Source organism: Phragmites australis, chromosome 6 (assembly GCF_958298935.1).
Source record: "Phragmites australis chromosome 6, lpPhrAust1.1, whole genome shotgun sequence".
In the NCBI taxonomy this organism is placed as follows: domain Eukaryota; kingdom Viridiplantae; phylum Streptophyta; class Magnoliopsida; order Poales; family Poaceae; genus Phragmites; species Phragmites australis.
The window spans coordinates 58,918-76,099 of NC_084926.1; the positions used below are offsets into that span (position 1 = coordinate 58,918).

Genomic DNA, 17,182 nt, shown 5'->3' on the forward strand with positions numbered 1-17,182 from the left:
GCACATCACGGTGGACCTAGCTCAATTTATTTATGCTCCGCTTCCGGAACCCCAAAATCAAAGGGACATGTTTAAGAGTGCCAAACCTTATGCCATCTTTTTTATTTTTTTAGTACAAGTCAAAGGTACATACATAGTCACATACTTATACCATATTCACGCTCATATAAGTAAGTCTAGCATATGTCTAAATAAAATTAGAGATATAACATTTCATAGTGGCATATTTTAATCACTGAACATATCCACACATATATATATATATATAGTAATATTCCTCTTAGGATTAAATCTTAGAAAATATGAGCACCGAGTCTAAAACTCAAATTTGGATGAACAAATTCAATCACAAAAACTCTAACCAACTGAGCTCAGTTCACAAACCATATGCTATCCTGAAGTGACACAATTCATAACACAATTCTTTGTCGTCGCAATCCAAGGAATATAATTTTAACAATCTGATCTTTCCCCTCTTCTTTTTGTAATGCTAAAATTTAGGAAAGGCCATTCGAGAACGAGACATCATCCAAACACTCTATAGCACATACTCAAGTCCATTTAAGAATAAATGTCAAACGGTGAATGTGCATTGCTGCTGTCTTTCTGTGTCTTCCGGCTATAGTTGATTTTGATATGGAATTTTGGTGTGGATGTACAAAATGTTCTCCTATATTTCACATATTTTAATACAAAGAAGTCGTTACTGCTTCTCTCGTCATGTAAGATACTCAGACATTCCTCTCTCTCATTTCGGTGGTGAAATGGGATGATGTGGTGCTTCTCGCCACCATCGCCCTCGCTCTCCCCCACACCCCACCCTTGGGCTCTGCTGCCACCTTTTGCCCTCTACTAGATTCATGAAATACAACATTCTCCATAAATAATGCAAGAATCCAGTAGTTATTCTTATAGATTTTGGTTTGTTTTTTCGTTTGGCTCCATGACCCCCTCTCTCTCTCTCTGCACACCCCACAGGATGGTTCAACTCCAATGACAATTGATCTGGGAAGGAGGGAGCTTTCGCTCGCCCAGGCACAATGGTGCTAGGAGACAATGAATTGGCTGGAGGAATGACAAACAACAAGAATTTAGAAGCATTTTGGCGACGATAGAGCAGCTAGAGCTTGTCCTCCTCATGGTGGTATTTCAGCACCGCTAACACACATGCCGTGGCTCTCTAGGTGTGCAAATTAGATAACTTTAGAGTACTCACTGATCCTTCAACTAATAGCACTAGTTTTCTAAAAATTGTTTAATTTGAGAAAACTAATGTTATAGGTTGACTAAAGGGAGTCAGTATGATCCTTAGGTTAATTAATTTGATAGAGCTCGTCCACGAGGAGGATGAGCTCTAGCTACTCTATCATCGCCAAAATGCTTTCAAATTCTTATCCTTTGTCATTCCTCCACCCAATCCATCGTGTCTCCTAGCAAAATACGTTCACACTATGTGACAGATAATGTTGCCTATGAACCCTAGCTCCTGCAAAAGCCTCCAAAGAAGACCGGATCAAAAGACCCTTTTTTAAATAAAAAAAAAGATAATGTTGCCTGATGCACGGCATGATCTGTTCGGCAAGCAGTAGGGGTTCCTCCTTCGGAGCCTTAGCCAACTACTACGTGCAGTTCCTAGGCAACATTATCTTTCAAAGACATCGGCGAGAAGATTACCTTCACGCAACTCACAGCGGCCAGGGGTTTTCTTCTAAAGGCCAAGATTAGCCGGAGTCGTTTTGGCACGGTGTACCGCGGCAAGCTCCCCGATGGGCATGAGGTAGCCATTGAGCCCAGCGTTTTGGGCACTTTGTCGGCTACGAGCACATGAAGAACGACGTGCTCCCAATCAGCGTCCGAAAATCAAGCGGTAGAAAGAGTTGATGCACCAATATAGAGTTTATTTTAGTATATTTTGTTAAGACATGCGTCACTTTATGGCACGTTTGACTCTCCACACTGTACTGCACACGAGCAAGTGCGCAACTCTCTCTCTCTCTCTCGTGAGTGAGTGAGTGAGTGAGGTGCCTCCCATTATTGAGGACTGAGGACTGAGGAGGTCCATAACCACAGCCGCCCGCCAGCTTTCCCCTCTCTCATTCTTCGTCTTTTGATTTTGTACCCACGGATGGCCAAGACCAAGAGAGACGGAGGCAGCAGAATGCGGGGAATCTGCATCACCAAGCCTGCATTTCTCCTGCTCTACGTCTGGATGCTAGGAGTTGTTTTCCCTGCAAAGATCCATGGTAAATCTCTCTCTCTCTCTCTCTCTCTCTCTCTCTCTCTCTCTCTCTCTCTCTCTCTCTCTCTCTCTCTCTCTCTCTCAAGCACGATTGAGGCGCTGCAGAAGTCGAGGTATAGTTGGTAATTTGCAATCGCTGTATAAAATGAAAATCTGAGCATATCTTCTCATGCCCCCTTTTGTAATTGTGAAATCCCCGCGAACTTAATTGGTAAGGGGTGAGCGGATGGATGGTTGGGCACAAAATTCCATCTTGAATGAACTCCTTCGAGAGTCTCTTGTCTTGTGCTGTGCCCATTTCCATTTGGAACGTCTATTTCTGATCCTAAAGGTAAGTGCGTATATATATATATATGCAGATTCCTATTTGAGCTGATTCCCAGTAGAAGGCAATGAGCAGCAGCTAGCTTCTTTCTTGGATCCATGAGATTAGCTGCTAGAGTTGCCAGTGGTGAATGCGATTCACTGAAGTGGGTGGGTGGTGGCATGCAGGGAACCCAGCCAACGATCTCGTGGCGCTGATAAACGGCAAGAGGGCAGCGAGCAAGCTGCCTGCGCTGCACAACAGCGCCGGCCTGGGGTGCATGGCGCTGCAGTACATCGCCGAGTGTATCGACGACAAGGCGTGCAGCAGCGACAACACGGTGGCGTGCCAGCCCCCCGAGGCCCACATCACCGAGGTGTACGCCGCCAACTGCGGGGTGGAGCTCCCCACGGTGGACGTCATCTCCGGCCGCCTCATCGGCTGCCACCGGGAGCGCGCCGGCCCGGACGACGCGCTGCGGGCCGTGCTGGCCTCAGCCACCGGCAACACCAGCAGCAAGGGCAGCAAGGCAAATGCCTCCGAGGAGGCGGCGCTTTCCGTGATCCGCGGCAAGGAGCACACCCAGGTGGGCGCCGGCTTCGACCGGGCGCACCGGCGCGGGCCCTTCTTCTGGTGCCTCCTCTTCAGCAGCGGGAGCGCCAACACCACCTTCGTGCTCGAGAACGCCGGCAGTGGCATCAAGCAGAACCACGGCTGTTTCAGCGCTCCCGATCGCCTCTCGTGCAACGCCACGCCACCGCGGCCGAACCGCAGCGGGCTCATCGTCGCAGCGGCAGCTGTCCTCTTCCATTTCCATTTCCTTCTCTCGTAGAGTTAAGCTAAGCCGCTTTGGTGCTGGATGATCAGATCAGATCAGAACCAGTTGATGCATCAATTATTGCCATGTCATGTGAACCAACATTCGCACGCCAAGCAACGGATGAATGATTTCCTGGCTTCTTTTTCGTTCGTGGAATTATCTTCATGGACTACAAAATTACTGATGAATACAAGAGCAAGCCAACAGCTTAACAAGCCAAGCAAGAGTTTTAACACAGACCACACCAGCTGCTTCACACCTACACTGAACGCACGCATAATTCAGCAAGCATCTTGGGCCTAAATTTAGCAACCTGCTAGTATATTGCAGAGAGTTTGACCAGTTCATTTTGTGCATAGAACAGATACGGATACAGTGAATTACCCTTCTGGGCGACTTAACTAGTAGTAGGACACCACAAACCGAGTGCATCTTGGGCGAAATTATACAACAAGGAGGAGGCAATGCTGATCCTTTGAAGCCCAAGACCGCAAAAGAAGGGATACTTGCTCAGTCTACCATTCAGTTACAAAATGGTGCATCCTTTCTGTGCCTTTCTCTTTTTCTTCTTTTGCTTTGGAGGCTGGAGAACCACCTTAATCGCCGCATCAAACACTGCTTTGATGTTCTGGAGGTGCAAAGCAGCAGCAGTCAGTAACCATGCACAGTAAGTGAGCTCAATGCTGCACGTAGTGCAGAGAGAGAGAGAGAGAGAGAGAGAGAGAATCGCGATACTTGTTGGGTTTTTGAACTGCATTCGATGTAGGCAGCTGCGCCAATAAGCTTCCTCAGCTCTTCACCCTGCATAGATCAGCAAAATAATGAAAAGACATTACGCCATTATGCTGGGAGGCAACAAGACACAAGCAGATAAAGCTTCATATACCTGAGCAATGGAAATACGAACAGCACCAGGGTGATCAACGAAAAACTGCTTATCATCCCGCAGATCTATTAATAGTAACTGAATGGTTAACCACCGTCAACTTATATCTAGCAAGCAAAGAAGCAGTAATAGCACAATAAACAGCCAAAAAGTAAAATAAGATGATCTTGCAGCAGTGGTAAAATAAGATGATCTTGCAGTCACTGCTGCATCTAGACACAATTTGATCGCAGATTTTCTGACAAAGTTGCTTCAAAATATATACATATTTGCATATTAGTCAGACCTGTTTCAGCATAATTAAGTTATTAAAACAATGTATATGTTTTTTTTTCTCGGCCACAGGGAGGAGACGTTTCCCTGGGCTTTAATTTTCTTTTAGGTAGGGGGATACAGAACCCTTGCTGGTCAGGATCACTCTGAAACCAGATTTCTCAGAGAGGTACCCGCTGGGAGCACTCGGGTTCGAGCCCAGGTGGGTGGCCTCCTCGACTAGAGGCTCTACCAACTGAGCTATCGCTTAGTTCTAGAAAATAACGTATATGTTAGTATTGTGGACGCTTTCATTGGTAAAACCTACAGGCGCAAGAAAAGTGGCAAGAAGGCATCCAGCTAGGCATTGTTCGGTCCACGACTTAGTTATGCCGTGTTTATCAGCTTTGGTTTGTTAGTCAGGTTGTTAGCAAGATTGAGTTGTTAGTAGATCAGTTAGCAGATTAGTTAGCAGGTAAGTTACTTAATGTACTAGGCAGCCAGCTATAAAATGCTAGGCTTTTCCAATCAATGAAGTTAAGCAAGGATTAAACTAAATTGTTTAGAGCCTCTACGGAGGGCGAGTTTGTTTACCCCTGCTAATCCCTTCTACCGTCCCTAATCCACCAGCCATATCATATGATCAGAGACCATCTCGGTCCTGTGCCTGCCGGGCCTCTGCTCTCTCACTGCCTTTCTCCTGTTCCTATCTGACAATGGGTGACAACGATGATGATCTCAAGTCCCTGGCTTCCAAACTAGACAAGCTGCTCTAGATCGTTAAGGCCAACACCGCCGAGATCAATGAGATCAAGACACGGTTCTCCACCCTCAGCGTCACTGTCAACCATCTCCAAGCAAAGAAGCGGGAGGACATCGAGTGCACGTAGAGTGCCAGGGATGATGATACCGGCGACGACAAGACCCATGGTGGCAAACCTGCGTTCCAGATCGGCCGCACCCCAACGATAAACCACAAGATGCGTTTCCCCAACTACAACGGCTCGGAGGACCCGTTGCTGTGATTGAACAAGTGCAACCAGTTCTTCCACGCGTAGCAGTCGGAGGAGGATGAGAAGGTATGGATGGCTTTGTTCTATCTACAAGACGCAGCTCAGCAATGGTATTACAGATTGGAGCGCAAACGTGGTGTTCCCACGTGGCCACAATTTGTAACGCCATTAACATGCGGTTTGGGCCACCCATCCTCTCCAACCCCTTCGGCGAACTGATGCAACTCCCAACCGGTGGCAGAATACCATGTACGTTTCCTGGCTCTAGTGGGCCTGTGCGACGGCGTCACAGAGGACCAGTAGCGCGACATCTTCATGGCCGGGCTATGCAACCCACTGCGTACCGACGTCGAGTTACAACACCCCGCCGGCCTTGAGGAAGCCTCTTAGCGCAAACGTATGAACGGCGCCTAGAGCTCGATGCCGACGAGGCAGCGACAACTGTGGCCATGCGCGCCGCCGCCCACCCGCTATTCGCGCGCGCATCTACGATAGCGCGTCCTACAACTCTGTTGGCCGTGGCGTCACCCAAGGCCACCACATTGGACAAATCAGCAGAACCACAGGCCGGCGTCGCCCCGACCGCGCCCAGAGATGCATTTCAGCTGGCTCACGCCGGAGGAGATGGCGGAGCGTGTGGGGAACCGTCCAAATAATATTCTAATTAATCATTAAGTCGATTATTTGTGTAATCACGACTATAATGATTAACCAGAATATCATCCCGGTAGTCACAGCATGTGTTTTGTACCCAAAATCAAAACACACGCCTTTACAACAAGTGCATCATCACAAGTTTTTAAGTAGATTAACTTTACAACAAAAGCATAAGCCGAACATTGTTAGAGTAACTACGCAGCAGAATAAAATGCATGACATCAACCAAGTAGACAGCACTACTCATGCTCGTCGCCAACATTGGCGGGCGTAAAGTAGCCCAATACAAGTTCTTCCTCACTTGGAAAACAAAATAAGCACGTGAGTACGAAGGTACTCGCAAGACTTAATCCATTGTGGACACTTCTAAATAACCCGATTCCAAGGAGAATGCATTTTTGGGTAAAGTAGCAAGGACTCGACCACAACAGGTTAAATGACATTTACCATGCGAAAGCGATTTGTACTCAAGTGTAAGCACCTAGACCTAACTTAACATCCTTGTACCACGAGATCAACATAACATAGTTGTACTTAAACCGTAGCAACTCATCATCAACATCAACATCCACTAACCATCATACCACAATAGCATCCCAATATTGAATCTCTACAATTGATGCGGATGGACAATAGCTTGCTCATGACCGAAAGTGCGGCAATTCGAATTGATCTTACAACCTGCTGGGGATACCTTTTTACCCACACGACATGAGGACCATTTGGCTTATACCACCCGCTAAAGTACACACAAGAGGGTACTCGTGACAACCTTTCTCAATTGAGTCCCGACCGTTTAAGCATGCACCTATAGGTGCGAAGGTATACTAAGGCAACTCTCGGAGCACCTCAGTTATACCTAAAGGTGTGGAGGTAACTAAAACTACTCCCCGAGCAAACTAAGTACTTCTACAAGCCTATTATGCCCACACCACCTTTACGACGTTACCTCTACAAACCTATTATGCCCATGATACTATAGACTCACAAGCCAAAAGGTCGCAGCTGCAAAATGTATTCTGTTTATCTACTATTATATCGACATGTGGTTAATACGAAAAGTGCTAAAGCCAACAGCAACAACGGACAGTGCTTAATCGACCCAAGCAGGCCTAAAGCATCCGAGATTCCCTTCCCGAGTCATCCCTATCGTCCGCTCGAATCTCGTCTCAGCCTCACTGACTTACACATCCCATCATCATCTTTGTGCAATAGAAGTAAGCTCTAAACTCACGAACGATGGTTGAACCACCGCTCGACTTCTACCGATGACCTAAGCATTGCTAAGAGTAACGTGTTTGTTTTAGGTTAGACCATTAAGAGCTATACCCAGGGTTACAAATGATCAAGTGATAACAATACCAGGAAAGACACTGCAACAAATAGGATCTACTCCCAAAACCGACATACGACTTATTGACAATGTAACATACATAAAACATAATTTATCACTTGACACAATATAGAATCTAAAATAATATGATGAAAATGCTTAGATGCTTGCCTTAGTGCTCATCTTGATCATAAGCAAGGGAAACAACTTTCGGATGACCCTCGATCACGCCCGCGTCATCCTTCGGTCCTTCGTTCACTAAAGAGGAACACGTGCAATGCGATGAGCATGAACGAAGTGTTAAGATGCATGCTACAAGATGCACAATGCAGAACAACAAATTATGAAGACAATGACACACGAACGAACAAAGAAGTTTTGCAATATGGGTAACATCGGAACTTCCGACTGGAATCAGAACTTCCGGTCCATCGGACCTTCCGAACCTTTGAAATATGGCCACTCAGTTAGAAAAATGTTTAATCGGAAGTTCCAGTACTAGGGTCAGAACTTCCGATCGAGGGGTCGGAACATCCGACACTTTACGAAAAATGAGGTTCTCGGCTAGAAAAAGGTTTAATCAGAAGTTCCAGTACTAAGGTCAAAACTTCTAGTTGGCCGGACCATCTGCGCTCCCAAAAAATGGGCTCTCGGGTTGCAACTCTATTCAATCGGAAGTTCCAATCACAAGGTCGGAACTTCCGGTGTCTGGCCGGAACATCAGGCACTCTCAAAAAATGAGCTCTCGGGTTGCAACTCTATTCAATTGGAAGTTCCGATCCTAAGGTCGAAACTTCCAATCGGGTCAAAAACTCCGGCTCAGACGAGACTTTTGGGTCGGGTTAACTCGAGTTAAAACCAGAACTTCCGATATGAATATCGGAACTTCTAATACCTTCCGGAATACAAAGTTTTGCGAATAACTTAGGTCGTTTCGATTTGCATGTTGAATCTTAACCCCTATAAACATGTATTAACACTAATACATGGATTCTAAACTTCATCTATCCACCAACAAACACGACTCACAGGTTCTATCCCCTCCAAAATCCTTCTATTGGCTCTAAAACATCAAAAACACAACGTCGTTTCGCCACTTCAAGAACGCAGCTGCAAAAACTCGAATTCTACCAAATCCATCTAGGCATTCTCACCATGGGAACGTAGGAAACTTACCCAAGGTCCTTGTCAAAGATTTATGACCATCGGTTGAGGGAGAAATCGAAGGGGAAAAGCTTGAGTAGATGAAGAAGGCTTGCTGAAATTTCAGAAAAACAAGGTGTGATGAAATTGATTTGTAACTCCCTCAAATCTTTATGCATGTGAGAACGAATTAGATGAAGGGGAAGATAGAGGATGTAGAAGGGTGAGAGAGTGAGGGAGAGGGGCTGCTATGGTGTCAACCAAGTGGGAGAAGAGAGGTGGGGGTGGGACCAGCCCAAGGTGGGTCCCACGAGCTAGAGAGAGAAGCTAATTTCAGTTGCGCAACTATTATAAAAACAAACGCAAAGAGTATAACTTCTAAGCGAAACTCAAACTAACAAAAATCCTCGCGTCGGTTATTTTTAAAACGCAAAGCAATTATCAAACTACCAAATGAGATAACAAGCAAACCATAATGCTTAACATTTAAACAAGATGCTTGTGATGCTATATTATGCTTAATGGCGTGATTACAGAATTTGGGTTGTGATAAACCTCCCCTTAAAAGAATCTCATCCCGAAATTCGGTACAAGTCGGGAAAGAGTACGGTGAATCTAGGAACTTCATGACCTCGCGACAAGCTACGCTATGGAGATGGAAACTAATGCAACACTCACAGGTTGGAGAAGAACTCGAGATAATCTGCACGAAGTCAATCTTCCCGCTCCCACATCGCTTCATCTTCGGAATGATTACTCCATTGCACCTTAAGAAATTTGAAGATGTTACGCCGCGTCTTTCATTCAGTTTCATCAAGGATGCGGATAGGATGCTCGCAATAAGAAAGATCGGTTTGAAGTTCTTAGCCATCAATGGTCACAAATTCGGTTGGAATGCGGAGACATTTCTTCAACTGCGAGACATGAAAGACGTTGTGCACAGCGAAGAGAGATGAAGGTAGCTCCAACTGGTAGGCCACCTCACCTCGCCGAGCAACAATTTGGAAAGGGCCATCATATCGCGGCGCCAACTTTCCCTTGACTTGAAAACGCCTTGTCCCCTTTAGAGGAGAGACTTTGAGATAGACGAAATCTCTAATCTTAAACATGAGCTCACGCCGACGACAATCGGCATAGCTTTTCTGACGAGATTGAGCTGTGAGAAGGTTCTTGCGAATGGTTAGGACTTGCTCTTCCACCTCTTTGACCAAATTCGGACCCAGAAAAGCTCTTTCGCCGGACTCGAACCAATTCAACAGGGTACAACATCTCCTTCCATAGAGTGTTTCAAACGGGGACATCTTGATACTCGATTGGAAACCAATGTTGTAGGAGAATTCCACAAATGGCAAGTATATTTCCCACGTCTTCCCAAAGGTGAGAGCACAAACCCTTAACATGTCTTCAAGGATTTGATTTACTCTATCCATTTCACCATCGGTCTGAGAATGGTATGCGGTGCTATAGAATAACTCGATACCCATGTCTTCGTGGAGACTTCTCCAAAAATGAGAGGTGAATTGGGTGCCCCGATCGAAAACGTTCGTCTTCGGAATCCCATAAAGGCATACAATCCTCGAGAGATATAACTTTGTATCCTCCTTGACACTATAACGGGTCTTGACGGGAAGGAAATGTGCGGACTTGGTAAATCGATCAATGATCACCCATAGAGTCGTGGCCTTAAGAGGACCTAGGAAGTCCAGTAATGAAATCCATACCGATCTCCTCTCATTTCCATGATGGAACCAGCAAAGGTTGGAGTGAACCAGCCGGATTAAGATGCTCAGCTTTCACTCTTCGGCAAATATCACACTTCATGACATAATGAGCGATCTCACGCTTCATGTGGGTCCACTAAAATCTTTGTTTGAGGTCTTGATATATTTTGATTCTCCCGAGATTAATGGACAACAACGAGTCGTAAGCTTCATCCAAGATCTTCCTCAACTCATGGAACTTAGGGACCACAAGTCGCTTTCTAAACCACAAAGTGCTTTGATCATCCTCCGAAAAATCCACGGCTTTGCCCTCCTTCATCTTGTCACCAATTCGAGCCATACCCCTGTCATTCTTTTGTGCTTCTTTGAGTTGATTGATGAGGGTAGATTTGACCTCAAGATTTGCAAGGAAGCCCTCCGAGACCATATTGGGTCCAAGCCTTTGAAACTCATCACAAAGTGTGGTATTTCCAGGCTTGATCATAAGGCAAGGCATCAACAACGACGTTTGCCTTGACGAGATGATAATGGACCTCCAATTCATAATCCTTGATCAATTAAAGGCATCTTTGTTGCCTCATGTTGAGGTCGGCTTGAGTGAAGATGTGTAGATATTGCAGAGATTTCCAAGGAGGTAGTGGCGCCAGATTTTTAGAGTATGCACAACAGTCGCAAGCTCTAAATCATGAGTCAGATAATTTTCCTCATGGCGCTTTAACTGGCGAGAAGCATAAACGATGACTCGACCCTCTTGCATAAGAACGCAACCGAGGCCTATACGAGAAGCATCACAATACACGTCAAAACTCTTCTCCACATCTGGTTGAGCAAGGACAAGTGCGGTGGTGAGAAGATTCTTCAAAGTTTGGAAGGCTTGATCACAAGCATCAGACCAAATAAACTTCACGCCCTTCTACAAGAGTTCGGTCATATGCTTGGCAATTCTATAGATGTTCTCACTGAACCGACAGTAGTATCCCGCATGTCAAAAAAACTACAGATGTCGGTGATGTTACACGGCTGCCCCCAATTAAGCACATCTTTAAACTTGCTTGGATCGACAGTAACACCACTTCTGGAAAGGACATGGCTAAGGAATGCAACTTCCTTGAGCCAGAAATCACATTTGCTAAACTTGGCATAGAGGCGATGTTCACGGAGTCTTTCAAGAACGACTCGAAGATGCTGGGCATGTTCTTTGGTCTTGGAATAAAGGATATCGTTGATGAAGATCACGACGAAAGAATCAAACTCCTCTATGAACACGGTGTTAGGTCGGTGCATTGGTTAGGCCAAAAGACCGTGTAGTCAAAGAGTCCATATCGAGTGAAGAATGTCGTTTTAGGAATGTCCTCCGATTGAATCTTTATTTGGTGATATCCCAACCTTAAATCAATCTTGAAGAAGAATCGAGCACCGATCAGTTGATCGGACAAGATGTCAATGAAGGGAAGAGGATATTTGTTTTTGATGGTGACCGCATTGAGGGGACAGTAATCAACACACATCCTCAATGTATTATCCTTCTTCTTGACGAAGATCACCGGGCATCCCCAAGGTGAGGAACTCAGACGAATGAATCATTTTTCTAGTAGCTCCTTTAACTGTTTATTCAACTCTATCAATTCATTGGGAGGCATGCAATAGGGTCTTTTCGATACCAGGGTTGTTCCGGGTGCAAATTCAATGACAAATTCAACATCCCAGTTGTGCGGTATCCCTGGTAATTTCGTCGAAAAAACATCTAGGTACTCGCACACCACTAGAATATTCCAGAGATCCGTGATTTTTGCACCTTCCAAGGCATAAAGACATGGACCACCCTCCCAAGACGGAGGGGGGTCCAAACTCCGACTGGATTCTTGAGAGAGACGATCCTTCGTGCACAATCAATGAGAGCACCATTCTTTGTTAGCCAATTCATCCCTAAGATGACGTCAATCCCTCTGGTGTCGATCAAGATCAAGTTTGCAAGGAAAAAGACCTCATCAATGAGAATTTTCACCATGGGAACTATTAGCTCTGCTTGCATTTCTGTGTCGGGCGCATCTATGTGGAAAGTGGTGGAAAGTGACTCGGTGACAAGATCATGATGCAACACATAATCCTCCTTGGTGAATGAATGAGATGCTCCAGAATCAAAAAGTACGACGACGGGTTGAGAGTTTACAAGTAGCGTACCCATAAGCACGCCATCATCCTCCTGGGCTCCCTCAGCGGTGATGTGGTTCACCCGACCACGCTTGGGAACTTGCGTAGCCCTGGATGCCTGTTGAGAGGGCTGCCCGGGTAGTGGTGGTCTTGGAGCAAGCACAACGACTCCCAGCTTCGGGAATCGGCAGTCACGTGCGAAGTTTCCGACACGCCTGTAGTTGTAACATGGACCGCCGGGGCCACCAATCACACTCACTTGTGACCCCGCAAGTTTTGCAGTCTACCCTTGCGAAACGGGGAAGGAATGTTGTGCTATCCACATCAGGCGTGGAGCAGCCGAAGTCGGCAAATGAGATGAAGGGGGCTGACTTCCCAAAGGCGAGCGTTGGTAGCTCCCGCCCACAGAGGGTGGTGGGACCCTCTTGTTCTTCTTTTCCTCTTGATGGTTCTTCAACTTGTGTTGACTTCATCCAACGCATATTGCGCCAAGTGGTTGAACGCTCGCACATACTCCATGACCAATCTTCCTGCTTGAGTTCCAGAAATTCATGCCATGAGGACTTCACTGCTGATCACCCAGAGTTTCAGCTCGAGGACGAGCTATTTCGCTAGGAGGGCGGAAGTGTTGTGTGGACACTTTCGTTGGTAAAACCTACAGGCGCAAGAAAAGTGGCAAGAAGGCGTCCGGCTAGGCATTGTTAGGTCCATGGTTTAGAGTCATGATGTGTTTATCAGCTTTGGTTTGTTAGTCATGTTGTTAGCAAGATTGAATTGTTAGTAGATCAATTAGTAGATTAGTTAGCAGGTTGGTTACTTAATGTACTAGACAGCTGGCTATAAAATGCTAGGCTTTTCCATCAATGAAGTTAAGCAAGGATTAAACCTAAATTGCTCAGAGCCTCTACGGAGGGCGAGTTTGTTTACCCCTGCTAATCCCTTCTACCGTCCCTAATCCACCAGCCATATCAATTAGCAACGCCTTTTTGATACCTTTGCTCAACATGTTCCCTAAAAATTATGTTGTGATGGTGACTTGTATTTCACATGCCAATAAACTAGTTCAATGTAAGTATGTCGTGCAGTCCTAGAAGACAACAAGTAACTAAAAGAATTTTGGCATCTTGTTTAATGCTCAACAAGCACTCAATCTTGGCGATCGTTTAATTCTTGCCACACAACAAAATTACATGTTTCAACGAATATATATCATACATCCAACCACATACACTAGTAGGCAACAATGATGTCTGCACCAGATTCAAATAGCTTAATTTTCCCTTCTACCATGATCACATAAATTTCCACATGCATAGCAGAATAAATTCTATTGTTAATGATGATGTCTGGAATATCATAGGTGTATGGCACTTGGCGGGAATTTATGACAACAAAAATTTATACCGAACCATGATTTCAGGTTGCTTAAATTATAAGCCAGCAGTGAACCACAATTTATGGGCACGTGCGAATCACAACTCAGTTCGTGTGGCACATAATTTCCTATGTGTATGCGTGAATCGCAATTCAGATAAGCCTCATAATGCAATTAATTGTTGATGAACAGGAACGAAAGGTCAATTGTGGAGACACATGATATTTTGCACAAATGCAATGCATTAGGAGATGAAGAGTGTACCAAGCTTTGTCCCAACAAGAATTATGGGCACACCAGGAGCATAGTGCCTTAATTCAGGAATCCACTGGAAAGGAAAAAAAACATGCACATGTCATATGCAAGAAAGGCAAGATACAATAATTTTTTTTATTTATCAAATGTGGGAGCAAGGCAAAGTGAGCAATGCAGGATTATTGCCTTCTTAGAAACATTCTCGTAGCTTGCTTTGCTGATAAGAGAAAAGGCGAGCAGAAAAACATCAGCACCACGATAACTCAACGGGCGCAGCCTATTGTAGTCTTCTTGTCCTGTAAAATTCATGGAATATCAGTTATCTTGGAGCAGGAAGAATAGTATATGCAAATAAGGATGTTAATGCCTGCGCCCACTAAATAGAAGAGGGGAGGAGGGGCGGAGCAGACCTGCTGTATCCCACAGACCCAAGTTCACAGTGCTCCCGTCGACCACAACGTTTGCACTGAAGTTGTCGAAAACAGTTGGAACATAATCCTGTGACATTGAAATGCCCCATGTAAGTATGTAACATAAGCAACTACATAAACACAACAACAATAAAGGGCATATTACCAAGGCAACTCAAAGTCATAAAAGACAAACAAACCCCCGTTTGGGTTTGACTGTAGAAATCTAAACACATATTGGCCGGGAATGATAATCAAGCCATGTAGGTCTCAAAAGAGAGAGAATAAAATCAAGCTAAGCTACGGGTATGGTAGGGTTTTCCGCTGGAACTTGTCCCAGTTTAGAGTTGCATGATTTTTCTTTTCTTTTCCCCCTAAAAAGATGGAGACATCACACCTGAAAGTCAACTGGAGTACCTATTTTATGTCTAGTTGCCCACAGCGTTAACCTCTACCTTAGGTTAGGTAGAAATCAGTGTAGTAAAGAAGATGAATACCCTTTTGTTTATTATCCCCTCACTGGAGAAGAAGACCCAAGATCCTGGGCAGAGAGCAAAGCCCCCAAGAACAGGCCCCAGGAATGGAAAGTGGAAAGGTGGAAGGGATCGAAACTTTTCTCCTCCAGAGCGAGGAGGAAGCTGCGAGCGAGAGTCAAAGCCAAACTAACTCACCGTGGGGAAAGTGTTGGAGGTGTAGGAGATGAGCATGCAGGTCTTGCCGACGGCGCCGTCCCCCACGGTGACGCACTTGATGAACCGAGACGCGCTCATCGGAAGATTCGGAGTAGATCTATACTTCTCCTCTGCTCACTCCACCACCTCCTCCTCTCCTTGCTTCCTTCCCCGCGCCACAGGCCTGCCACACCCGGTCTCCTCTTCTGTTCTCTGGAGACTCTTCCAGTGCCTCTCGGGACGGCAGGCAGGCCAACCCTGAGAGGCTGAGATGAGGCGAGCTGGTGCGGAGGCTTGTCTCCCTCCCGTCTCTGCTCCGAGCCCGCCGTCTCTTGTGGGGTGGGGCGTGGGGGACCGGGGGTGACGAGGGGAGCCCAGCCCAGCAAAGGCTCAACACTGGGACAGCAGCAAGCTGCCTGATGCCTCAGCTCAGCTCCGAGTCCTTCCTCTAAAAAATAAGGCTCAGCTCCGAGAAAGAAGAATAAGGTGAGGGGACAACGATCACACAACACTAGTAGCAGCCAGTTCTTTAAAAAAAACACTAGTGCAGCCAGGTCCGAAACAAGATCTTTTCCCAAAAGAAAAGGAAGAAAACGGAAAAAAGAAGAACGTCCCGAGTGAGTGGGCATTTGCAAGACCAAGAGATGACAATTGCAAAGCAAGTTCCCCTGATTTACTGCTCTTCTACACGTAAAAATAAATAAATAAAACTTACCTCGTTTCTTTGCCTTCTTGCAAAATAAATAACACAAAGGAAATGTCAGCTTACTGAACTCATAGTAACATCTTTTATGTCCGTGTTTGGTTGTTGTATAGGTTTTCAAGCAGCAACGTATATTTTGGATGAATAAAAATTAGCTGAGCAGATATAGTCTTTATTTTCTACTAATATAGAACACTAGTTTCTGTCAGCGAGCATTTCCCCGATCTGGATCTTGTTCTGGCAATTTCTGAAGGCTTCGTCGGCGTTTAGAAGACCACAGAGGAGCTTTATGATCATTTCTTTTTGCGGCTCAGCCTCTGCTTTGGTCCGTCCGATTTGACCCGCAGATAGGCATGTTCGGATCGGGATATTGAATAAACTCGTTAGAAACAGCCAATGGGCACTACCCGAGCGGTTATTTTGTAAAGCAAGGACCTGCTTTTATGTAAAATTTCTTTGTATTTATATGGCGAGTAGGTTCTAAATGCTTATTACATTTAGTGGGGGCAAGGCCTTTCGTAACGCTCGCTAATTAGGTTCGTGGCGCCTAGGACAACCCTTGGCACAACAAGCCCTTCGGTGGTGACCGGCGCTCAACCTGAGTTATAGCTGGTAGCATCGTGGTCGTTATGCCCCAGCCACCTATATCCTTGAAACTGTGTGAGTTGCAATTTGAATCCCCACTCAAATGGTTTGGTACTTACCACATGAAAAACAGGAAAAAGGAACTATATAATCTAAACTGCTCTAGCCCCCGACTAGGAGGTCAAGCCTTTGAATCAGAAAAACTTACAACCCTTTGGGAGACTGTTCCTTTTCGGAAAATCCTACAAAACAGAGAGTCTATTTTTTTTAATTGAAAAACTTATAAGCCATGTTCCACGCTCGTCCGAAAAATGCTACAAAATAGAGAAATAGGCTCGTCTTCAAGTAACCCTATAAATAGAACTTGCATAACTGAGCTATGTTCCAGGAGCAACCCTACACATAAGCTTTGCTGATATCGGGCTGCTAGAATTAGAGCACAATTATAGAACTCTTCGACCAGGTTTATGTTATCCTCTCATCGCGTCATCTGGCCATCGTCCGAGTAGGTGGATACTCAATGAGACTGAAGGGCAATCTCAGAGGGGAGCATTGTTTCCGCACCAAAGATCAGAAAGAAAGGAGTTCGGCTGTGGCCCTGCTAGGGGTCGTTCGCAGCGACCAGAGTACAATGAAGAGCTCGTCCACCCAGCATCTTTGATAG

General features: G+C 45.5%; 2 protein-coding genes across 2 annotated transcripts; one reads left to right on the plus strand and one right to left on the minus strand.

Moving 5' to 3' along the window:
* The first annotated feature begins 2,020 nt into the window (after positions 1-2,020).
* Positions 2,021-3,503, plus strand: LOC133920824 (uncharacterized). The gene is made up of 2 exons (XM_062365386.1): positions 2,021-2,243; positions 2,732-3,503. Exons 1-2 carry the CDS (start codon positions 2,126-2,128, stop codon positions 3,373-3,375), a joined length of 762 nt encoding a protein of 253 aa, XP_062221370.1. The 5' UTR covers positions 2,021-2,125; the 3' UTR covers positions 3,376-3,503.
* A 160-nt stretch (positions 3,504-3,663) lies between these two features.
* On the minus strand, positions 3,664-15,733 carry LOC133920825 (rac-like GTP-binding protein 5). Its single transcript, XM_062365388.1, has 7 exons — positions 15,231-15,733; positions 14,560-14,647; positions 14,336-14,445; positions 14,159-14,222; positions 4,250-4,314; positions 4,099-4,164; positions 3,664-3,991 (listed from the first exon to the last, which is right to left on the minus strand). The coding sequence occupies exons 1-7, from the start codon at positions 15,327-15,329 to the stop codon at positions 3,890-3,892; spliced, it is 594 nt and encodes a 197-aa protein (XP_062221372.1). The 5' UTR covers positions 15,330-15,733; the 3' UTR covers positions 3,664-3,889.
* Between the last annotated feature and the right edge of the window lie 1,449 nt (positions 15,734-17,182).

Coding starts and splice junctions, on each gene's coding strand:
- LOC133920824 (XM_062365386.1), top strand. CDS start 2,126: ATGGCCAAGACCAAGAGAGACGGAGGCAGCAGAATGCGGGGAATCTGC. Junction 2,244..2,731: donor TTTCCCTGCAAAGATCCATG/GTAAATCTCTCT, acceptor GGTGGCATGCAG/GGAACCCAGCCAACGATCTC.
- LOC133920825 (XM_062365388.1), bottom strand. CDS start 15,329: ATGAGCGCGTCTCGGTTCATCAAGTGCGTCACCGTGGGGGACGGCGCC. Junction 4,315..14,158: donor TCTTGTTGGGACAAAGCTTG/GTACACTCTTCA, acceptor TACTATTAATAG/ATCTGCGGGATGATAAGCAG. Junction 3,992..4,098: donor GCAGTTCAAAAACCCAACAA/GTATCGCGATTC, acceptor TTGCACCTCCAG/AACATCAAAGCAGTGTTTGA.